This window comes from Salmo salar, chromosome ssa11 (assembly GCF_905237065.1).
Source record: "Salmo salar chromosome ssa11, Ssal_v3.1, whole genome shotgun sequence".
NCBI lineage: Eukaryota > Metazoa > Chordata > Actinopteri > Salmoniformes > Salmonidae > Salmo > Salmo salar.
In genome coordinates, this window is record NC_059452.1 from 91,166,855 (window position 1) to 91,187,433 (window position 20,579).

The 20,579-nt window shown below is 45.2% G+C and overlaps 1 protein-coding gene across 3 annotated transcripts in view; it reads left to right on the forward strand.

Moving 5' to 3' along the window:
• Positions 1–20,579, forward strand: part of LOC106563437 (leucine-rich repeat and calponin homology domain-containing protein 2) — an 80,579-nt gene that overhangs the window by 18,015 nt on the left and 41,985 nt on the right. For all 3 annotated transcript variants that reach the window (XM_014129007.2, XM_014129008.2, XM_014129009.2), the window contains exons 2-4: positions 13,871–14,015; positions 14,765–14,891; positions 14,990–15,095. In XM_014129007.2, the coding sequence (XP_013984482.2) occupies positions 13,871–14,015; positions 14,765–14,891; positions 14,990–15,095 (378 nt within the window). The remainder of the gene's footprint in view (positions 1–13,870; positions 14,016–14,764; positions 14,892–14,989; positions 15,096–20,579) is intronic.

Below are 20,579 nucleotides of genomic sequence, written 5' to 3' on the forward strand. Positions count from 1 at the left end.
GTAGTGTAGCATCCGTGTCATCTGACCACTTCCGTATTGAGAAAGTCACTGCTACTTCCTGCTTTAGTTTTTACTTGTAAGCAGGAATCAGGAGGATAGAATTATTGTCAGATTTGCCAAAAGGAGGGTGGGAGAGAGCTTTTTATGCATCTCTGTGTGGAGTAAAGGTGGTCTAGGATTTTTTTACCCTGGTTGCACATGTGACATGCTGGTAAAAATTTGGTAAAACTGTTTTAGTTTCCCTGCATTAAAGACACCGGCCACTAGGAGCGCCGCTTCTGGGTGAGCATTTTCTCTTTGTTTATGGCCTTATAGAGTTGGTTGAGAGCGGTCTTAGTGCCAGCTTCGCTTTGTGTTGGTAAATAGACAGCTATGAATAATACAGATGATAACTCTCTTAGTAGATGCGGTCGACAGCTTATCATAAGGTACTCTACCTCAGGCGAGCAATACCTCAAGACTTCTTTAATATTCAACATCGCGCACCAGCTGTTATTGACAAAAAGACACACACCCCCACCCCTCGTCTTACCAGAGGTAGCGTCTCTGTTCTGCCGGTGCATGGAAAATCCCTCCAGCTCTATATTGTCAGTTTCTTCTTTCAGCCACGTTTCGGTGAAACATAAGATGTTGCAGTTTTTAATGTCCCGTTGGTAGGATAATCTTAATATTAGGTCATCAATTTTATTTTCTAACGATTGCACGTTAGCAAGAAGAATGGAAGGCATTGGGAGTTTACGAGCTCGCCTCTGGATTCTCAGAAGGATCCCCGATCTGTGTCCCCTTTTCCGACATCTTTTCTTCATGCAAAAGGCGTGTGTATCTGGGCCTGTTCCAGTGAAAGCAGGATATCCTTCTCGTCGGACTCGTTAAAGGAAAACATTTCTTCCAGTCCGCGGTAAGTAATCGCTTTTCTGATGTACAGAAGTTATTTTCGGTCATAAGAGACTGTAGCAGCAACATTAGGTACAAAATAAGTAAAAAAATAAGTTATACAAAACGCAAAAAAATAACAAACTTGCACAATTGGTTAGCAGAATGTAAAACGTCAGCCATGGTCTTCGGCGCCATCTACTACCAGTACATTTTTATGTATAAACCCACCTCAACCACTCCAGTACCCCTGAATATTGAATAAGATACAGACCTGTATATACTTGCATTCTCGTGTTTCTTCAACTTATATCGTACTTCGTGTGTTTTTCCTTTTATTATCTATATTTATTATTATAATTATTATCACTTTATTGTTGGAAAAGAGCTCTCAAGAAAGAATTTCACAGTACTGTTTTACACTGTTGTCTCCTGTGCACGTGGCGAATCAACTTTGAAACTTGAAACCACACAGTGCTATTGTGTACAGCTTGTACAGGCAGCATTCCAACCAAGCCTCCCTGGCTCCCTCACCTCTATACTATCTCCCTGGGTGAAGATGGGCAGACAGACACAGTGGGCGAGGAAATCAATGCTTGACCGTTAAAAGGTGGGGAGTCCAGACAGACACCCCTGTGTCAAATGACCATGAGGTTTCTAAACAGGCTGATCCACACTTAACACCCATGCTACTTTGACTTTATTCTGCAAGGAAAGACTCTTAGTTCCTCTGAAACCAGGGACTTGTTTGGAAACTGTGTTTGTGTATGATCCTTTTTAGATATGCTTGCCTGAAAAAAAAGAACAAAAAGTCTGAACACATGCCAGCCAGATCAGGATGTTTGTCTGCATTTGGAGTTCTATTGTTGATATTTTGTTAATCAAGTCTACGTGCTCTCTAAGTCTGGGAATTGCCAGGGACGTCACGATACAATATTATCACTATACTTAGGTGCCGATATGTATTGTGGTACTCATGATTCTATATGTATTAGAATCATGAGAAATACAATACATATAGAATCATGAGAAATACATTTGTATTGTGATTCTCATGATTCTATATGTATTGTGATTCTCACGATTCTATATGTATTGTGATTCTCACGATTCTATATGTATTGTGATTCTCACGATTCTACATGTATTGTGATTCGATACTGTGATTTTGTGTTTCAATGTTCCAAACGTATGGTTCCCCATATGTCTGCTGCAGAGTGAGCCATGAGAGTTTTGATCAGTCATGGAAATAGAAGTGCTGAAAACTAATTGTCTCTCTATTTAAAATTGAGTTTTAGTGCAGGTACAGCCAACTAGCGCAAAAACAATATTCCGATGTTGTCAAAACAATATGTTATATTGTAGGAAATAATATCCTGATATGTTACAGTATCGGTTTATCCCCCCCATATCATCACTACCACTACTCTCTAAATTAAGATTGTACGACAGTGACAGAATATTGTTAGTTCAAAACAAATTATCGTATACATTCTATGCTGCTTTGTATTAAGTGATACTAATCAATAAACATCTGCAGGTTGATGTTTAATGGGATGAGTTTTGTCCTGGAGGCAGGACTGAGCAATTTCCATTTATTCTTAACCTTTATTTAACTAGGCAAGTCAGTTAAGAACAAATTCTTATTTACAATAACAACCTGGTGGGTTAACTGCATTGTTCAGGGGCAGGACGCTAGATTTTTACCTTGTCAGCTCAGGGATTCGATTAGTCCAACGCTCTAACCACTAGGCTACCTGCCGCCCCCAATGACAGGCCAGCTGCAAAGTCAAAATTGTCTAAATTGTAAAAATGAATGAAAACAAGAATGTGCTTTTGGTCTTAATTTAAGTAAGGGTTAGGCATCAGGGTGGTTAATGTTAGGTTTAAAATCAGATTTTATGACTTTGTGGCTTTGCGTTACAAATATCAGAATGGGCATTACATGTAAGTTAAATCCAGCCAAAAGATGTAGGCCTATGCTAACATAGAAGAGCTCTCACTGTCACCCTTTGTTTCTGTTGTGGTCTTGTCTGGTGTTCTTTAGACTACTGACAATTATATTACAATGAATTATGCGACGTGTTACGTTGTAAGATGGAATTCACACAAAAAACTCAGTTGAAGGGAAATGTTCTAGTAAAAAGGGACATTTGCGCCTGTCCTTCATCAACCAACAATGTGCTACCCTAACCTTTGTGATAAATGTCAGCCATTTTGCAGCCCAGCGCATCAATGCCTTTGGCTAAGTGAGGATTTATTCCACCACTCTTCCTGAGGGGTAATTATCAGAGAGTGCAAGCTAAATGTCATGGTTTGGTTAAGTCTAGCTCATACCTACACTAATATCAAGCCTTGCCTATAGGCAGCCCATTCTGAGGGACTCCTTAGAGTATTCCTTATTTGATTAATTTACGATTCTTCCCTCAGAGCGCAGATACGGGCTCCCTAAGTTTAAAACTAACAGGCCTACACTCGCCTTCATTCCAGCTACAATCAGCTTCCTCAACTAGCTGTCGTAGTATTGTGTGCTACATATACTGTCTTTGTCTATTTTTATTGTCATTGTGTTTCTCAGTACGTGCTGCAAAATGAATTACACCTTTGGGATAATAAAGACTCTACATATCAAGCCTAACTTAAGGTGCATTTATATCATTATTTTGCGAGACGATAAGCAACAGCCACTGGACAAGGTATGGCGGGGGCATTTCCTATTTACATTCAAAACAAACTTGTCCTACAAGTTAATTCAACCTTCCAACCTCTTTCTGCTCTCAGCATCCATATCAGTCAGGCTTTATCTATTACTTAAAAAAAAATGTAATATTTATTTTACTAGGCAAGTCAGTTAAGAACAAATTCTTATTTACAATGATGGCCTAGGAACAGTGGGTTAACTGCCTTGGTCAGGGGTAGAAGGACAGATTTTTACCTTGTCAGCTCAGGGATTCGATCTAGCAACTTTTTGGTTACTGGCCCAACGCGCTAACCACTACGCTACCTGCCACCCCACTTTGAATATCCTTTCCTGACTTGATGAAGAGGCTTAAGCCTGGTGGTTTGGCTGGGGGGTGTAGTCAAGCCTGGTGGTTTGGCTGGGGGGTAGTCAGCCTGGTGGTTTGGCTGGGGGGTAGTCAAGCCTGGTGGTTTGGCTGGGGGTAGTCAGCCTGGTGGTTTGGCTGGGGGTAGTCAGCCTGGTGGTTTGGCTGGGGGTAGTCAGCCTGGTGGTTTGGCTGGGGGTAGTCAGCCTGGTGGTTTGGCTGGGGGTAGTCAGCCTGGTGGTTTAGCTGGGGGTAGTCAAGCCTGGTGGTTTGGCTGGGGGGGGGGTAGTCAGCCTGTTGGTTTGGCTGGGGGGTAGTCAGCCTCGCCGATCCTGTTCTGCTTGAGCACTTTGGGCATTAACAGATGTCTGCCTGTCTGTCTGCCTGGCTGCCTGCTTATGCCACAGATGGCGTTTGGTCAGAGGCAAGGATGGAGAAAGAGAAATGGACAGCATCACAAAAGCAAAGCATCACTCTTCTCCCCACTCCCTTCCCCATCGACCCGTGTGCTTCAAATGTTCCCCAAACACGAGTGGCCAGACCTTTGTTGAGCCCAGCAGGGGGTCCCCTTCATAACCTCCAGGTCTAAGTCTAGAAGTGGGCCTGGGCCAACCCTGGTCTTCCCCTCAGGGGGAAAGGGGAACAGTCAACTACTGCTTCAGGCAACATATGAGAAGGGCTGACAACGTTTTGACTTTGGAACATGTCTGTCAGTTGGGTTGATTTAATGGGAGAGATGAGCCTTTAGATTCACAGCACATCCACCAACCGTTTTCTTCCTGCGCATATCATCAGAAGAGAGATGCTTGAGTCTGTCTCTCTCCTCACCTCTCCCTCATGTCTGTCTGGCCAGTCTGTCTCCTCTTCTCTTTAGTCTGTCTGTCTCCCAGTCTGTGTCTGTGGGCCCTCAGATTCATGTGTCTGTCTGGGATTTGTTGTTCTGCTGAAAGTCAGAGTTAGGGGAGCTTGGTCCTGTGTGCCTTGGCCATGTGAGAGAACAAAAGCCTTTTAGATGAAGGGCTGCTCTCTCTCCGCTCCCATACAGCACTCCTGCGCTCTGACATCACAGGATAGGGATGAGCCTGTAACATGGGTAACAGGTATTTGAAATCGAGGCTCATCTACGCTGTACAACATGAATGATGCATGTTGGAAGACTAGCTATCAGCACAGAATTGGCAGCAAAGCCTTTACTGGCTGCTGAAGCTGTGCCTTAAGCCTCAAGCCTCACATTTGTGTGTGTGTGTGTGTGTGTGTGTGTGTGTGTGTGTGTGTGTGTGTGTGTGTGTGTGTGTGTGTGTGTGTGTGTGTGTGTGTGTGTGTGTGTGTGTGTGTGTGTGTGTGTGTGTGTGTGTGTGTGAGAAAGAGCGAGCACTTTTGTCTGTCTAGATGTGTCTGTGTTTGTGTCTGACAGACAGAGATAAAGACAGGAGGCTTTGTGTTTGTGTGGGAGAGAACAGAGATCAATATGTGTATTTTCCTGAATCCATGTGTGACTCTACATACAGTACTTCCCAATAGCTATGGACTTGTATTCAATTAAGCCAATGAATGTGTTGCTAAATAGTTGAATTGGTGCTGATGTATCTGCTGTAATCGTATGTAATATGTCATAATTGAGCTGGGCTGTGTATGTCTGTGTGTGTGTATCTTTACCAGGGGCTGTGCAGCTCCTCACACAGGTCTGTAATTACTGTGTCAGCCCATGATTATCCAGAGCTCAGGCTCCATCACACACAGGCTCAACTGGGCCAATTAAACCTGCATCAGCAGAGACACATCCCCACCACACACACACACATCAGAGTGCACGTGTGTGTTTAAGGCATGAGTATATGGGAATGTTTGTGTGAATAAACACACATTTTCTTTAGAAAATGTCAATCTTTCTGAACTGTGTGTGACCAGGCCTAATTCATCACAGTTGTCAAAGAGTGAATTGACTCGCAATCTTCAAAATGTTGATGTGATTTGGGCGCAAGGTCAAACATTATCTTTACATTATCTTTACATTATCCTCTGACCTTGGTCAGGAGTATTTTTCATACGGACTAAATCGCCTCAAAATAAAGGACGTAGCCCAAGGTTGGGGTGAATAACAAGGGGAGGGGGTTGCATTTCTGTTGGGGTCTACTGCCCCAAAGCAATACTGTGGGCCTTTTTTCTCCCCTCTGGCTGATGGAGTAATGGAGGAGTCTCTGGGGAGGTGGAATGATACATCCTCAGGTTGTGAGTGGGAGTGATATAGAGTGATCTTCACCCTCTCCCTCTCCTCTCCCCATCTTCCACTGAAAGGGTGACCCTGCTGTGGATAGAGAGGTCCCTGGAGGAGTGACGTGGGGAGGGGGGATTATACTCCCTCTGGTACACAGCTGAGACGATAGGTTCCCCCCTGCCCCCTCCATCATCATCAGCCCCTCCACACAGCCCTCCAATAGGGAACTGTGACTTCTCTACAAGCTCATTTACTGGCAGTAACAGGGGTTGATTTGTTTGTGCGTTAGCCCACCACGATTAGGCTTGGTATAAGATATTGGTGTATTTGCCTGGCTAGCTCTCTGTGATGTAGCCAGGCAGACCAGGGTTATACAGCAGTCCTCTAAGGCATCACGGGCCCCTTCTCTCTGTGATGTAGCCAGGCAGACCAGGGTTATACAGCAGTCCTCTAAGGCATCACGGGCCCCTTCTCTCTGGCTGTGCAGTGAGGGACAGGAGGTTGAGGATTAGAGATGTCACTGTCACATTGGGTTCCCCATCACTGCCTCTCCACGCTGCCTGTCTGCCTGTCTGCCTGTCTGTATGAGGAACATTATGACATGTCTGTCGAATTCGCTTTGTCACGTCACATGCCAAAGCCGAGGATTGTGTTGCCAGGTCTAGGACACTTCTGCTTTGATCCTTGTTAAAATGATTATCACTAACGAACATGCATTATATCATTACTAGATCATTAATTTCTGTCCGTGAAAAGAATGGGGCTTGTGCATTAGCATTATCTTAGGTTGAAGAGCTGTTGTCTGCTTCTCCTGTGTTGCTCTGAATGATTCCTCTTGGTGTTGTGCTCTACATGTCTACAGCCATGTTGATGGATAGGGTGTGGAGAAAATCAATTGTACTCTAAGACATGGAGCACGCAGGAAGGGGATTTCACATATACATAGAGAATGAGGAGCAGGAGTTGTGGGTAATACAGCTTGGTGTGGGGACAACCCTTTCCCAACTGTCATGATGATGTGTATGGGCTGGCTCCACTCTCTATCCAAGATGGGCTGGAATCTAGGCCTGCTCTCTCTCTCTCTCTGTTTCACTCTCTTTCACTTGCTCTTTCTCTGTCTCTCTCTCTCTTCCTCTTTCTGTTTCTTCTTCTCTCTCTCTCTATCCCCTCTCTCACATTCTTCCTATAGCTCTTTCTCTCTCTCTCACACTCTTCCTATCTCTCACTCTGTCTCTCATACGCATGCCAATCGTATTCTGACCTCACTGAATGGGCTGCCATCTGAATATTTAATGAGGTGCCCCCAGGTTTCCTGCAGGCGGGAGTAGAGGAACAGGGCTGGTACTGCTGTGGGTTTGGTGGCTGACTGGTGAGAGGCAGGAAAAGACTCCTCACTATTATGGTAATCACTAATCACACCCTAGCTGATTAACCGGCATTCCTTCTCACTGATGAAGTGGGTCAAGTTCACCTGTCAAGGTAATTAGCATTATTCTACACCATTTGTGAGGACACTGACTTATTACAGTGCATTCATAAAGTATTCAGACACCTTCATTTTTTCCACATTTTGTTACAGCGTTATTCTAAAAATGTATAAAATTATTTTTTCCCCCCTCATTAATCTACACACAATACCCCATAATGACAAAGAGAAAACATGTTTTTAGATTTTTTGTAAATAAATAAAAAACCTAAATAACTTCACATAAATATTCAGACCCTTTGCTATGAGACTAGAAAAATTGAGCTCAGGTGCATCCTGTTTCCATTGATCATCCTTGATGTTTCTACAACTTGATTGGAGTCCACCTGTGGTAAATTCAAATGATTGGACATGATTTGGAAAGGCACACACCTGTCTATATAAGGTCCCACAGTTGACAGTGCATGTCAGAGCAAAAACCAAGCCATGAGGTCAAAGGCTGTAAATGCTGCCAAAGGTGCTTCAACAAAGTACTGAGTAAAGGGTCTGAATACTTATGTAAATGTGATATTTCAGTTTTATTTATACATTTGCAAAAATGTATAAAAACTGGTTTTTGCTTTGTCATTATGGGGTATTGTGCGTGTAGATTGATGAGGTAAAAAAAACTATTGAATCCATTTCAGAATAAGGCTGTAACGTAACAAAATGTGGAAAAAGTCAAGGGTTCTGAATACTTTCCGAATGCAGTGTATATTGGAATAAATGACGGCGGTCTCCGTAATACGTACGAATAGAACATTTATAGACGCACCTTTTCTCCTCTCCTTCGCTCCTGACTGCATGTGCTGCCATAGAAATACAATGCTAGAAATTAGAATGAATGATATTTCTGTGTGCTGCTGATGCATTGTGGGGGCCGTTGCCTAGGCAACCGAAGACTCGTTCCGCTAGTTTCTTGTTTCAGCAAGCAGCAACAGTTTCATCATGTTGTTGAGAACCCATGTTACAGCGGAAACGGACTCAACTGCACGAATGCCCGGCTGTCCCGTCTTCAGTCAACTGTTTGTAAAACAATATATATACTGTATTTTTAAACGGTTAAGACTGTTATTTTATTTCATGACGGTCTTCATCCATAACCGTCAGTTATATGGTAATTGTGCCAGCCCTAAATCTGAGGAGGTTATTGGAGTTTTTGTCACATTTCATGTGATGGAGCAATGATGTATCCATCTTCCTGCCTCAGAACTCTGCCTCAGGAACGGAGTTAAACACAAACACTTCCTTATGGAAATGTCTCCCACACAGTAAATGCTGCAATTTGTAACAGGCTTACTCAGAGATGGCCCCCTTATGTTCATCCAAAACAGCTCTTTCTCTCTGAACAGAGCTACAATACTAAGCTACAATGTGTGTGATAAACAGTGGGGTCTGACTAGCATTGATGCTTGTTGTGATCCCACTTTGCCTTTGATGGCTTGTCTCTGCCATGTGAGATTTGACTGGATGGTAGCCCCAGGTTCCTATTATCATTTGCCTGACTGGTAATTCCCAGAAAACCTGAAAGAAAGGAATACGTCTCTCATGAGTGGAGGAGATGCAATTGGAATTCATCCTGGTTGGGCTTTTACAGGTTAAAGATGTACAGAAAGACAATAAAATATCTGGATTTGAGCTTGTTTAAATGCAAGGATCCGTTGGGCATCTTTATGCAGTCTTGGCTTTGAGATTAGTGATGAGAGAAAAACAAGGCCATAATATCAAGTAGTCTACCAAGGCCTGCGAGTGGCCTAGAGATAAAGCTTTAGTCCTGCCTTCTCTGCCCTCTAATTAAATAGACAGCATTGTTTTGGCAGACAACACCCTCCTACTCACCATGCTGAACACTCACCCATACATACAGACACAGGGCTGAGGTCAGTTTGTTAGATTGTTCAGGAACCAACTCCCTCTGTGTTTGAGGAGCTCGACCTTTGTTTTAGTTTCATTTAGAAATCAGTTGTATCAGCACAACCTCCTTCCCTCCTTTGCATGCAAGCATGCACTACTGAAGCAAACACAGACACGCATATCAAGGCATATACAGACGTCCCCCTCATGTGAGCGTCTTGCAGATTCAGTTGCTTGCCGCTCCCCTCCTCTCTGCGTGTGGTTGCCATGGTATCGGTAGCCAGGACCTTCACAGTTCCTTCACGGAGCACTGCAGAACTCTCCTTCACAGAGTGGGGGACACATATGCAGAGCCTAGACTACTCATGTATGGGATCAGACACTGATAGGCCTCTTACATTACAGTTACATTCACAGGAAGATGCACTATGTAGATGTTGTTAGAATAGACAGAATATGCAGTGAACAGAGCTATAGTGATCATTCCACATTGTGCATGAACCATGTGACGGAATATCAGTTGTAACGCACAGTGTGGTTGTGGTAGAATAGTGTGTGAGGAATTGAGGAGGTGGTAAACTAGAGTAGGCAGCTTGTGGTGAATGGAGAGTGGTGCAGTAGGTAGGTACAGTAGCTGTATTGCAGACCGTGTCATTTGTGAATGGAGGAGCTGCAGTGAGTCTGTTCCAGGGGGTGTAGGAGGAGGCTCTTCCTCCAGACATCATCTTATTCATTGGTTCTCTGAGAGGCAGTGGTGGCTGCCAGATACCACTGCTGGGGATGGAGCTGAGGTTAGAGCTGAGGCTAGAGCTTAGGCTAGAGCTGAGGCTAGAGCTTAGGCTGAGGAGGGGTACAGTACAATGTGCCAGGCACTACACTCGCCATCACATCAATTATTGGACAGAGGGATGGGCCTACTGCATCACAACCATACAATCTTATCTGAAAGGGGCAGTGACGTGTTCTTCACGGCTGTCTCTCTCGCTTCTCTTCTCTCCACCTCTCTTTATCAATCATTCTTCTCATTACGCACCGTTTCATGACCCATGAAATGAGTAAGCCCTGTGAGTCTAATTAATTCAGAAAAATATTACTGTGAACGAGGGCAACATATTTATACTCTCTTTACACCAGGGGTTCTCAAAGTGGGGTCAGCTGTACTGCAGGGGGTCCGCGGCCAGGTCTATAAAAAATATATAGTTGAAGTCGGAAGTTTACATACACTTAGGTTAGGGTCATTAAAACTCATTTTTCAACCACTCCACAAATTTCTTGTTAACAAACTATAGTTTTGACATGTCGGTTAGGACATCTACTTCGTGCATGACACAAGTAATTTTTCCAACAATTGTTTACAGACAGATTATTTCACTTATAATTCACTGTATCATAATTCCAGTGGGTCAGAAGTATACATACACTAAGTTGACTGTGTCTTTAAACAGCTTGGAAAATTCCAGAAAATGATGTCATGGCTTTAGAAGCTTCTGATATGGACATAATTTGAGTCAATTGGAGGTGTACCTGTGGATGTATTTCAAGTCCTAACTTCAAACTCAGTGCCTCTTTGCTTGACATCATGGGAAAATGAAAAGAAATCAGCCAAGACCTCAGAAGAAGGTCATCCTTGGGAGCAATTTCCAAACGCCTGAAGGTACCACGGTCATCTGTACAAACAAGTATAAACACCATGGGACCACGCAGGCGTCATTCCACTCAGGAAGGAGGCGCGTTCTGTCTCCTAGAGATGAACGTACTTTGGTGTGAAAAGTGCAAATCAATCCTAGAACAGCAACAAAGGACCTTGTGAAGATGCTGGAGGAAACAGGTACAAAAGTATCAATATCCACAGTAAAACGAGTCCTATATCGACATAACCTGAAAGGCCGCTCAGCAAGGAAGATGCCAGTGCTCCAAAACCGCCATTAAAAAAGCCAGACTACGGTTTGCAACTGCACATGGGGACAAAGATCGTACTTTTTGGAGAAATGTCCTCTGGTCTGATGAAACAAAAATTGAACTGTTTGGCCATAATGACCATCATTATGTTTGAAGGAAAAAGGGGGATGCTTGCAAGCCGAAGAACACCATCCCAACCGTGAGGCACGGGGGTGGCAGCATCATGTTGTGGGGGTGCTTTGCTGCAGGAGGGACTACTGCACTTCACAAAATAGATAGCATCATGAGGTAGGAAAATGATGTGGATATATTGAAGCAACATCTCAAGACATCAGTCAGGAAGTTAAAGCTTGGTCGCAAATGGGTCTTCCAAATGGACAATGACCCCAAGCATACTTCCAAAGTTGTGGCAAAATGGCGTAAGGACAACAAAGTCAAGGTATTGGAGTGGCCATCACAAAGCCCTGACCTCAATCCTATAGAGAATTTGTGGGCAGAACTGAAAAAGTGTGTGCGAGCAAGGAGGCCTATAAACCTGACTCAGTTACACCAACTCTGTCACCCAACTTATTGTGGGAAGCTTGTGGAAGGCTACCCGAAACGTTTGACCCAAGTTAAACAATTTAAAGGCAATGCTACCAAATACTTATTGAGTGTATATAAACTTCTGACCCACTGGGAATGTGATGAAAGAAATAAAAGCTGAAATAAATAATTATCTTAACTATTATTCTGAAATTTCACATTCTTAAAATAAAGCGGTGATCCTAACTGACCTACGACAGGGAATTTTTACTAGGATTAAATGTCAGGAATTGTGAAAAACTGAGGTTAAATGTATTTGGCTAAGGTGTATGTAAACTTCCGACTTCAACTGTAATGTATACAGTGAGGGAAAAAAAGTATTTGATCCCCTGCTGATTTTGTACCTTTGCCCACTGACAAAGAAATGATCAGTCTATAATTTTAATGCTAGGTTTATTTGAACAGTGAGAGACAGAATAACAACAAAAAAATCCTGAAAAACGCATGTCAGAAATGTTATAAAATGATATGCATTTTAATGAGGGAAATAAGTATTTGACCCCTCAACAAAACATGACTTTGTGCTTGGTGGCAAAACCCTTGTTGGCAATCACAGAGGTCAGACGTTTCTTGTAGTTGGCCACCAGGTTTGCACACATCTCAGGAGGGATTTTGTCCCACTCCTCTTTGCAGATCTTCTCTAGCCATGTGTGATTTCATAGTTTTGATGTCTTCACTATTATTCTACAATGTAGAAAATAGTAAAAATAAAGAAAAACCCTTGAATGAGTAGGTGTGTCCAAACTTTTGACTGGTACTGTATATATATTACATTTTACTACCAACAGATGTAACTACTTTTGGCCAAGGGATCCATAGAATACGTTTAAAGTGTGTAATACAATGTAATATTATTAACCTACAATGTATGTTCTTTCCCCGGGCCCGAGGCTTGGTTTGTCTAGCCATGTACTGCAGACGTCATAATAAAGCTCCAAGTAGGCTATTCTTATCTCACTCGTGTTGCGTTGTGATTATGAGGGGGTCCCTGATGAATTTGCTAACACAAAAGTGGTCCCCGGCCCCCAAAAGTTTGAGAAGCCCTTCCTTAACCTCTCATCTTAGCAGAGTATTACCTGTCATTGAAGCCTATAAAGTATTATAATGTGCCTTTCATGATGAGGACTGAACTCTGACTGATTAACTGTCTCCGGTTCACCAACCTGTGGTCAGTAAATTCCTGGCATCTATTTGATAAAAGTATCCACTGCAACAGCGCCACAAATGTCCACGAAACACTCAAGGACCAAGGTTAATTTTGGTTTGATGCAGAATTTGAAAGAGTATGGGTCAACAGCTATTACACAGACACAAGCAGAGGAGTTGGCCAGACTACTCTCATTGAATGGATATATCGATATGGGGAAGACTGACTGGATCTGGAACTGGATATGACTGTGTGTAATAGAACTGTGCTCAGGCCTAGTGGAATTTCAGCTGTCTTTGAGAAACATGCCATGTTCCCATTGATCACTCATTCAGACATATTGACCAGTCAAGACTGCCTGGAATCAATTTACTCTCCCAGAGGATTTCATCCGACCCAACCGACACGCTTAGGAAAAAAGGTGCTATCTAGAATCTTAAAGGGTTCTTCGGCTGTCCCCATAGGATAACCCTTTGAAGAACCCTTTTTGGTTCCAGGTAGAACCCTTTTGGGTTCCATTTAAAACCCCTTCCACAGAGAGTTCTACATGGAACCCAAAAGGGTTCTCCTATTGGGTCAGCCTAAGAACCCTTTTTTCTAAGAGTGTATAGCAGCTTCTGGAGGGACTGTTTGGATCCTTTCTTACATTACATCCTGATACATACAGTAGCCAACACCTGATCTGTGCTACTTGATGAAGAATTTGACCATACATGTATGACAGTATGTAGTCCCTGTGTACCCATGACCCTCACCTGCTGTCTGTCTCTTGTCTGTCCCTCCCCCAGATCTGTCGAAGAACAGGCTCACAGAGATCCCTCCAGAGGTGTGTCTGTTTGCCCCCCTTGAGTCTCTCAACCTCTACCACAACTGCATCAAATGCATCCCTGAAGCCATCATCAACTTGCAGGTGCTGACCTATCTAAACATAAGGTCAGTGATGACTCATGGAACACTGTGGTGTGATCTGTTGACCCAATGACCTCATACTGTAACATGATATCAGCATTGTAGTAACCTGGTATAGTTAAGTATTATGGCAGCATTGACTCAATATCACATTTTCTTTCCGCTATCCGTAGCCCTTTAAATGCAATATAACCGTGCTCAAAAAAGCCTCAGGTAGCTTACACCAGGTGCATTCCTCTAAGTGTCTGGAGTCCTCGTTCTAAGAAGCATCATAAGATACTACAACCATGATATCACCAGGCTAGAGGAAGTACAAGGGCCCATGTTCACTGTTGTTCTGCTTCATCTCAGTATGGAGTTCTCCTTTCAGGGGATTCACAGGATCAAGTAGCCAGAGCATTTCCTCTTTCACAGTGGGAGAAATAGGCCTACACTATGTGATGTTGTTTTGAATGGTTCATTTTCTAGACACAGTTAGGCTGCGTTTACACAGGCAACGGCAATTCTGAGCTTTTTTCTAATTATTGGCAAAAGAGCTGATCTGATTGGTCAAAAGACCAATTAGTGGAAAAATAATCTGAATTGGACTGCCTGTGTAAACACAGCCATGGATATCAGTCTGCTCTGGTCCTCTGTTTCACTAACATTTTGTTAACCCATTGAGGAGACATTCATTGCTTGATCTTTTCCTGATGTCCCCAATGTTATCCTTGCACACAGGATAAAACTTTCATACTGCCTATATTGTACATGTGTATTTTGTGTTTCTATAGCCGGAACCTTCTCTCAACATTGCCAAAATACCTGTTCAACCTCCCTCTCAAAGTGCTGGTGGTGAGCAACAACAAGCTACTGTCTGTCCCAGAGGAGATTGGGAAGGCCAAAGAACTGATGGAACTGGTGAGCACAAGCCCAGAGCTGATTAAAAAAAAACACTGCAGCTATATTGTTACTGGTCTGTCTGTGTGTGACATCCTGCTTCCTGTCTTCCCCTGTAGGACATCAGCTGTAATGAGATACAGGTGCTGCCCCCTCAGGTGGGGAGGCTCCGTTCATTAAGGGAACTCAACATCAGGAGGAACTGTCTTCACATGCTGCCTGAGGGTAGGTAGCTGTCTACGTCCTCTCCCCTGGTCTGAGGGTAGGTAGCTGTCTACGTCCTCTCCCCTGGTCTGAGGGTAGGTAGCTGTCTACGTCCTCTCCCCTGGTCTGAGGGTAGGTAGCTGTCTACGTCCTCTCCCCTGGTCTGAGGGTAGGTAGCTGTCTACGTCCTCTCCCCTGGTCTGAGGGTAGGTAGCTGTTATGTCCTCTCCCCTGGTCTGAGGGTAGGTAGCTGTTATGTCCTCTCCCCTGGTCTGAGGGTAGGTAGCTGTCTACGTCTCCTCCCCTGGTCTGAGGGTAGGTAGCTGTTATGTCCTCTCCCCTGGTCTGAGGGTAGGTAGCTGTTATCTCCTCTCCCCTGGTCTGAGGGTAGGTAGCTGTTATCTCCTCTCCCCTGGTCTGAGGGTAGGTAGCTGTCTACGTCCTCTCCCCTGGTCTGAGGGTAGGTAGCAGTCTATGTCCTCTCCCCTGGTCTGAGGGTAGGTAGCAGTCTATGTCCTCTCCCCTGGTCTGAGGGTAGGTAGCAGTCTACGTCCTCTCCCCTGGTCTGAGGGTAGGTAGCAGATACGTCCTCTCCCCTGGTCTGAGGGTAGGTAGCTGTTATGTCCTCTCCCCTGGTCTGAGGGTAGGTAGCTGTCTACGTCCTCTCCCCTGGTCTGAGGGTAGGTGGCTGTTATGTCCTCTCCCCTGGTCTGAGGGTAGGTAGCTGTTATGTCCTCTCCCCTGGTCTGAGGGTAGGTGGCTGTCTATGTCCTCTCCCCTGGTCTGAGGGTAGGTAGCTGTTATGTCCTCTCCCCTGGTCTGAGGGTAGGTAGCTGTTATGTCCTCTCCCCTGGTCTGAGGGTAGGTACAGTGGGGGAAAAAATTATTTGATCCCCTGCTGATTTTGTACGTTTGCCCACTGACAAAGAAAGGATCAGTCTATAATTTTAATGGTAGGTTTATTTGAACAGTGAGAGACAGAATAACAACAAAAATATCCAGAAAAACGCATGTCAGAAATGTTATAAATTGATTTGCATTTTAATGAGGGAAATAAGTATTTGACCCCCTCTCAATCAGAAAGATTTCTGGCTCCCAGGTGTCTTTTATACAGGTAACGAGCTGAGATTAGGAGCACACTCTTAAAGGGAGTGCTCCTAACCGCAGCTTGTTACCTGTATAAAAGACACCTGTCCACAGAAGCAATCAATCAATCAGATTCCAAACTCTCCACCATGGCCAAGACCAAAGAGCTCTCCAAGGATGTCAGGGACAAGATTGTAGACCTACACAAGGCTGGAATGGGCTACAAGACCATCGCCAAGCAGCTTGGTGAGAAGGTGACAACATTTGGTGCGATTATTCGCAAATGGAAGAAACACAAAAGAACTGTTAATCTCCCTCGGCCTGGGGCTCCATGCAAGATCTCACCTCGTGGAGTTGCAATGATCATGAGAACGGTGAGGAATCAGCCCAGAACTACACGGGAGGATCTTGTCAATGATCTCAAGGCAGCTGGGACCATAGTCACCAAGAAAACAATTGGTAACACACTACGCCGTGAAGGACTGAAATCCTGCAGCGCACGCAAGGTCCCCCTGCTCAAGAATACATATACATGCCTGTCTGAAGTTTGCCAATGAACATCTGAATGACTCAGAGGACAACTGATGAAAGTGTTGTGGTCAGATGAGACCAAAATGGAGCTCTTTGACATCAACTCAACTCGCCGTATTTGGAGGAGGAGGAATGCTGCCTATGACCCCAAGAACACCATCTCCACCGTCAAACACGGAGGTGGAAACATTATGCTTTGGGGGTGTTTTTCTGCTAAGGGGACAGGACAACTTCACCGCATCAAAGGGACGATGGACGGGGCCATGTACCGTCAAATCTTGGGTGAGAACCTCCTTCCCTCAGCCAGGGCATTGAAAATGGGTCGTGGATGGGTATTCCAGCATCACAATGACCCAAAACAATCGGCCAAGGCAACAAAGGAGTGGCTCAAGAAGAAGCACATTAAGGTCCTGGAGTGGCATAGCCAGTCTCCAGACCTTAATCCCATAGAAAATCTGTGGAGGGAGCTGAAGGTTTGAGTTGCCAAACGTCAGCCTCGAAACCTTAATGACTTGGAGAAGATCTGCAAAGAGAAGTGGGACAAAATCCCTCCTGAGATGTGTGCAAACCTGGTGGCCAACTACAAGAAACGTCTGACCTCTGTGATTACCAACAAGGGTTTTGCCACCAAGTACTAAGACATGTTTAGCAGAGGGGTCAAATCCTTATTTCCCTCATTAAAATGCAAATCATTTTATAACATTTTTGACATGCGTTTTTCTGGATTTTTGTTGTTGTTATTCTGTCTCTCACTGTTCAAATAAACCTACTATTAAAATTATAGACTGATCATTTCTTTGTAAGTGGGCAAACGTACAAAATCAGTAGGGGATCAAATACTTTTTTCCACCACTGTAGCTGTCTACGTCCTCTCCCCTGGTCTGAGAGTAGGTAGCTGTCTATTTCCTCTCCCCTGGTCTGAGGGTAGGTAGCTGTCTACGTCCTCTCCCCTGGTCTGAGGGTAGGTAGCTGTCTATGTCCTCTCCCCTGGTCTGAGAGTAGGTAGCTGTCTATTTCCTCTCCCCTGGTCTGAGGGTAGGTAGCTGTCTATGTCCTCTCCCCTGGTCTGAGGGTAGGTAGCTGTCTATGTCCTCTCCCCTGGTCTGAGGGTAGGTAGCTGTCTACGTCCTCTCCCCTGGTCTGAGGGTAGGTAGCTGTCTATGTCCTCTCCCCTGGTCTGAGGGTAGGTAGCTGTTATGTCCTCTCCCCTGGTCTGAGGGTAGGTATCTGTCTATGTCCTCTCCCCTGGTCTGAGGGTAGGTAGCCGTTATCTCCTCTCCCCTGATCTGAGGGTAGGTAGCTGTCTATTTCCTCTCCCCTGGTCTGAGGGTAGGTAGCTGTTATGTCCTCTCCCCTGGTCTGAGGGTAGGTAGCTGTCTATTTCCACTCCCCTGGTCTGAGGGTAGGTAGCTGTCTATTTCCTCTCCCCTGGTCTGAGGGTAGGTAGCTGTTATGTCCTCTCCCCTGGTCTGAGGGTAGGTAGCTGTTATGTCCTCTCCCCTGGTCTGAGGGTAGGTAGCTGTCTATGTCCTCTCCCCTGGTCTGAGGGTAGGTAGCTGTTATGTCCTCTCCCCTGGTCTGAGGGTAGGTAGCTGTTATCTCCTCTCCCCTGGTCTGAGGGTAGGTAGCTGTCTACGTCCTCTCCCCTGGTCTGAGGGTAGGTAGCAGTCTATGTCCTCTCCCCTGGTCTGAGGGTAGGTAGCAGTCTATGTCCTCTCCCCTGGTCTGAGGGTAGGTAGCTGTCTACGTCCTCTCCCCTGGTCTGAGGGTAGGTAGCAGTCTACGTCCTCTCCCCTGGTCTGAGGGTAGGTAACAGTCTACGTCCTCTCCCCTGGTCTGAGGGTAGGTAGCAGTCTACGTCCTCTCCCCTGGTCTGAGGGTAGGTAGCTGTCTACGTCCTCTCCCCTGGTCTGAGGGTAGGTAGCTGTCTACGTCCTCTCCCCTGGTCTGAGGGTAGGTAGCTGTCTCCGTCCTCTCCCCTGGTCTGAGGGTAGGTAGCTGTCTCACGTCCTCTCCCCTGGTCTGAGGGTAGGTAGCTGTCTACGTCCTCTCCCCTGGTCTGAGGGTAGGTAGCTGTCTACGTCCTCTCCCCTGGTCTGAGGGTAGGTAGCTGTCTACGTCCTCTCCCCTGGTCTGAGGGTAGGTAGCTGTCTACGTCCTCTCCCCTGGTCTGAGGGTAGGTAGCTGTTATGTCCTCTCCCCTGGTCTGAGGGTAGGTAGCTGTTATGTCCTCTCCCCTGGTCTGAGGGTAGGTAGCTGTTATGTCCTCTCCCCTGGTCTGAGGGTAGGTAGCTGTCTATGTCTTCTCCCCTGGTCTGAGGGTAGGTAGCTGTTATGTCCTCTCCCCTGGTCTGAGGGTAGGTGGCTGTCTATGTCCTCTCCCCTGGTCTGAGGGTAGGTAGCTGTTATGTCCTCTCCCCTGGTCTGAGGGTAGGTACAGTGGGGGAAAAAATTATTTGATCCCCTGCTGATTTTGTACGTTAGCCCACTGACAAAGAAAGGATCAGTCTATAATTTTAATGGTAGGTTTATTTGAACAGTGAGAGAGAGAATAACAACAAAAATATCCAGAAAAACGCATGTCAGAAATGTTAGAAATTGATTTGCATTTTAATGAGGGAAATAAGTATTTGACCCCCTCTCAATCAGAAAGATTTCTGGCTCCCAGGTGTCTTTTATACAGGTAACGAGCTGAGATTAGGAGCACACTCTTAAAGGGAGTGCTCCTAACCGCAGCTTGTTACCTGTATAAAAGACACCTGTCCACAGAAGCAATCAATCAATCAGATTCCAAACTCTCCACCATGGCCAAGACCAAAGAGCTCTCCAAGGATGTCAGGGACAAGATTGTAGACCTACACAAGGCTGGAATGGGCTACAAGACCATCGCCAAGCAGCTTGGTGAGAAGGTGACAACATTTGGTGCGATTATTCGCAAATGGAAGAAACACAAAAGAACTGTTAATCTCCCTCGGCCTGGGGCTCCATGCAAGATCTCACCTCGTGGAGTTGCAATGATCATGAGAACGGTGAGGAATCAGCCCAGAACTACACGGGAGGATCTTGTCAATGATCTCAAGGCAGCTGGGACCATAGTCACCAAGAAAACAATTGGTAACACACTACGCCGTGAAGGACTGAAATCCTGCAGCGCACGCAAGGTCCCCCTGCTCAAGAATACATATACATGCCTGTCTGAAGTTTGCCAATGAACATCTGAATGACTCAGAGGACAACTGATGAAAGTGTTGTGGTCAGATGAGACCAAAATGGAGCTCTTTGACATCAACTCAACTCGCCGTATTTGGAGGAGGAGGAATGCTGCCTATGACCCCAAGAACACCATCTCCACCGTCAAACACGGAGGTGGAAACATTATGCTTTGGGGGTGTTTTTCTGCTAAGGGGACAGGACAACTTCACCGCATCAAAGGGACGATGGACGGGGCCATGTACCGTCAAATCTTGGGTGAGAACCTCCTTCCCTCAGCCAGGGCATTGAAAATGGGTCGTGGATGGGTATTCCAGCATCACAATGACCCAAAACAATCGGCCAAGGCAACAAAGGAGTGGCTCAAGAAGAAGCACATTAAGGTCCTGGAGTGGCATAGCCAGTCTCCAGACCTTAATCCCATAGAAAATCTGTGGAGGGAGCTGAAGGTTTGAGTTGCCAAACGTCAGCCTCGAAACCTGAATGACTTGGAGGAGATCTGCGAAGAGAAGTGGGACAAAATCCCTCCTGAGATGTGTGCAAACCTGGTGGCCAACTACAAGAAACGTCTGACCTCTGTGATTACCAACAAGGGTTTTGCCACCAAGTACTAAGACATGTTTAGCAGAGGGGTCAAATCCTTATTTCCCTCATTAAAATGCAAATCATTTTATAACA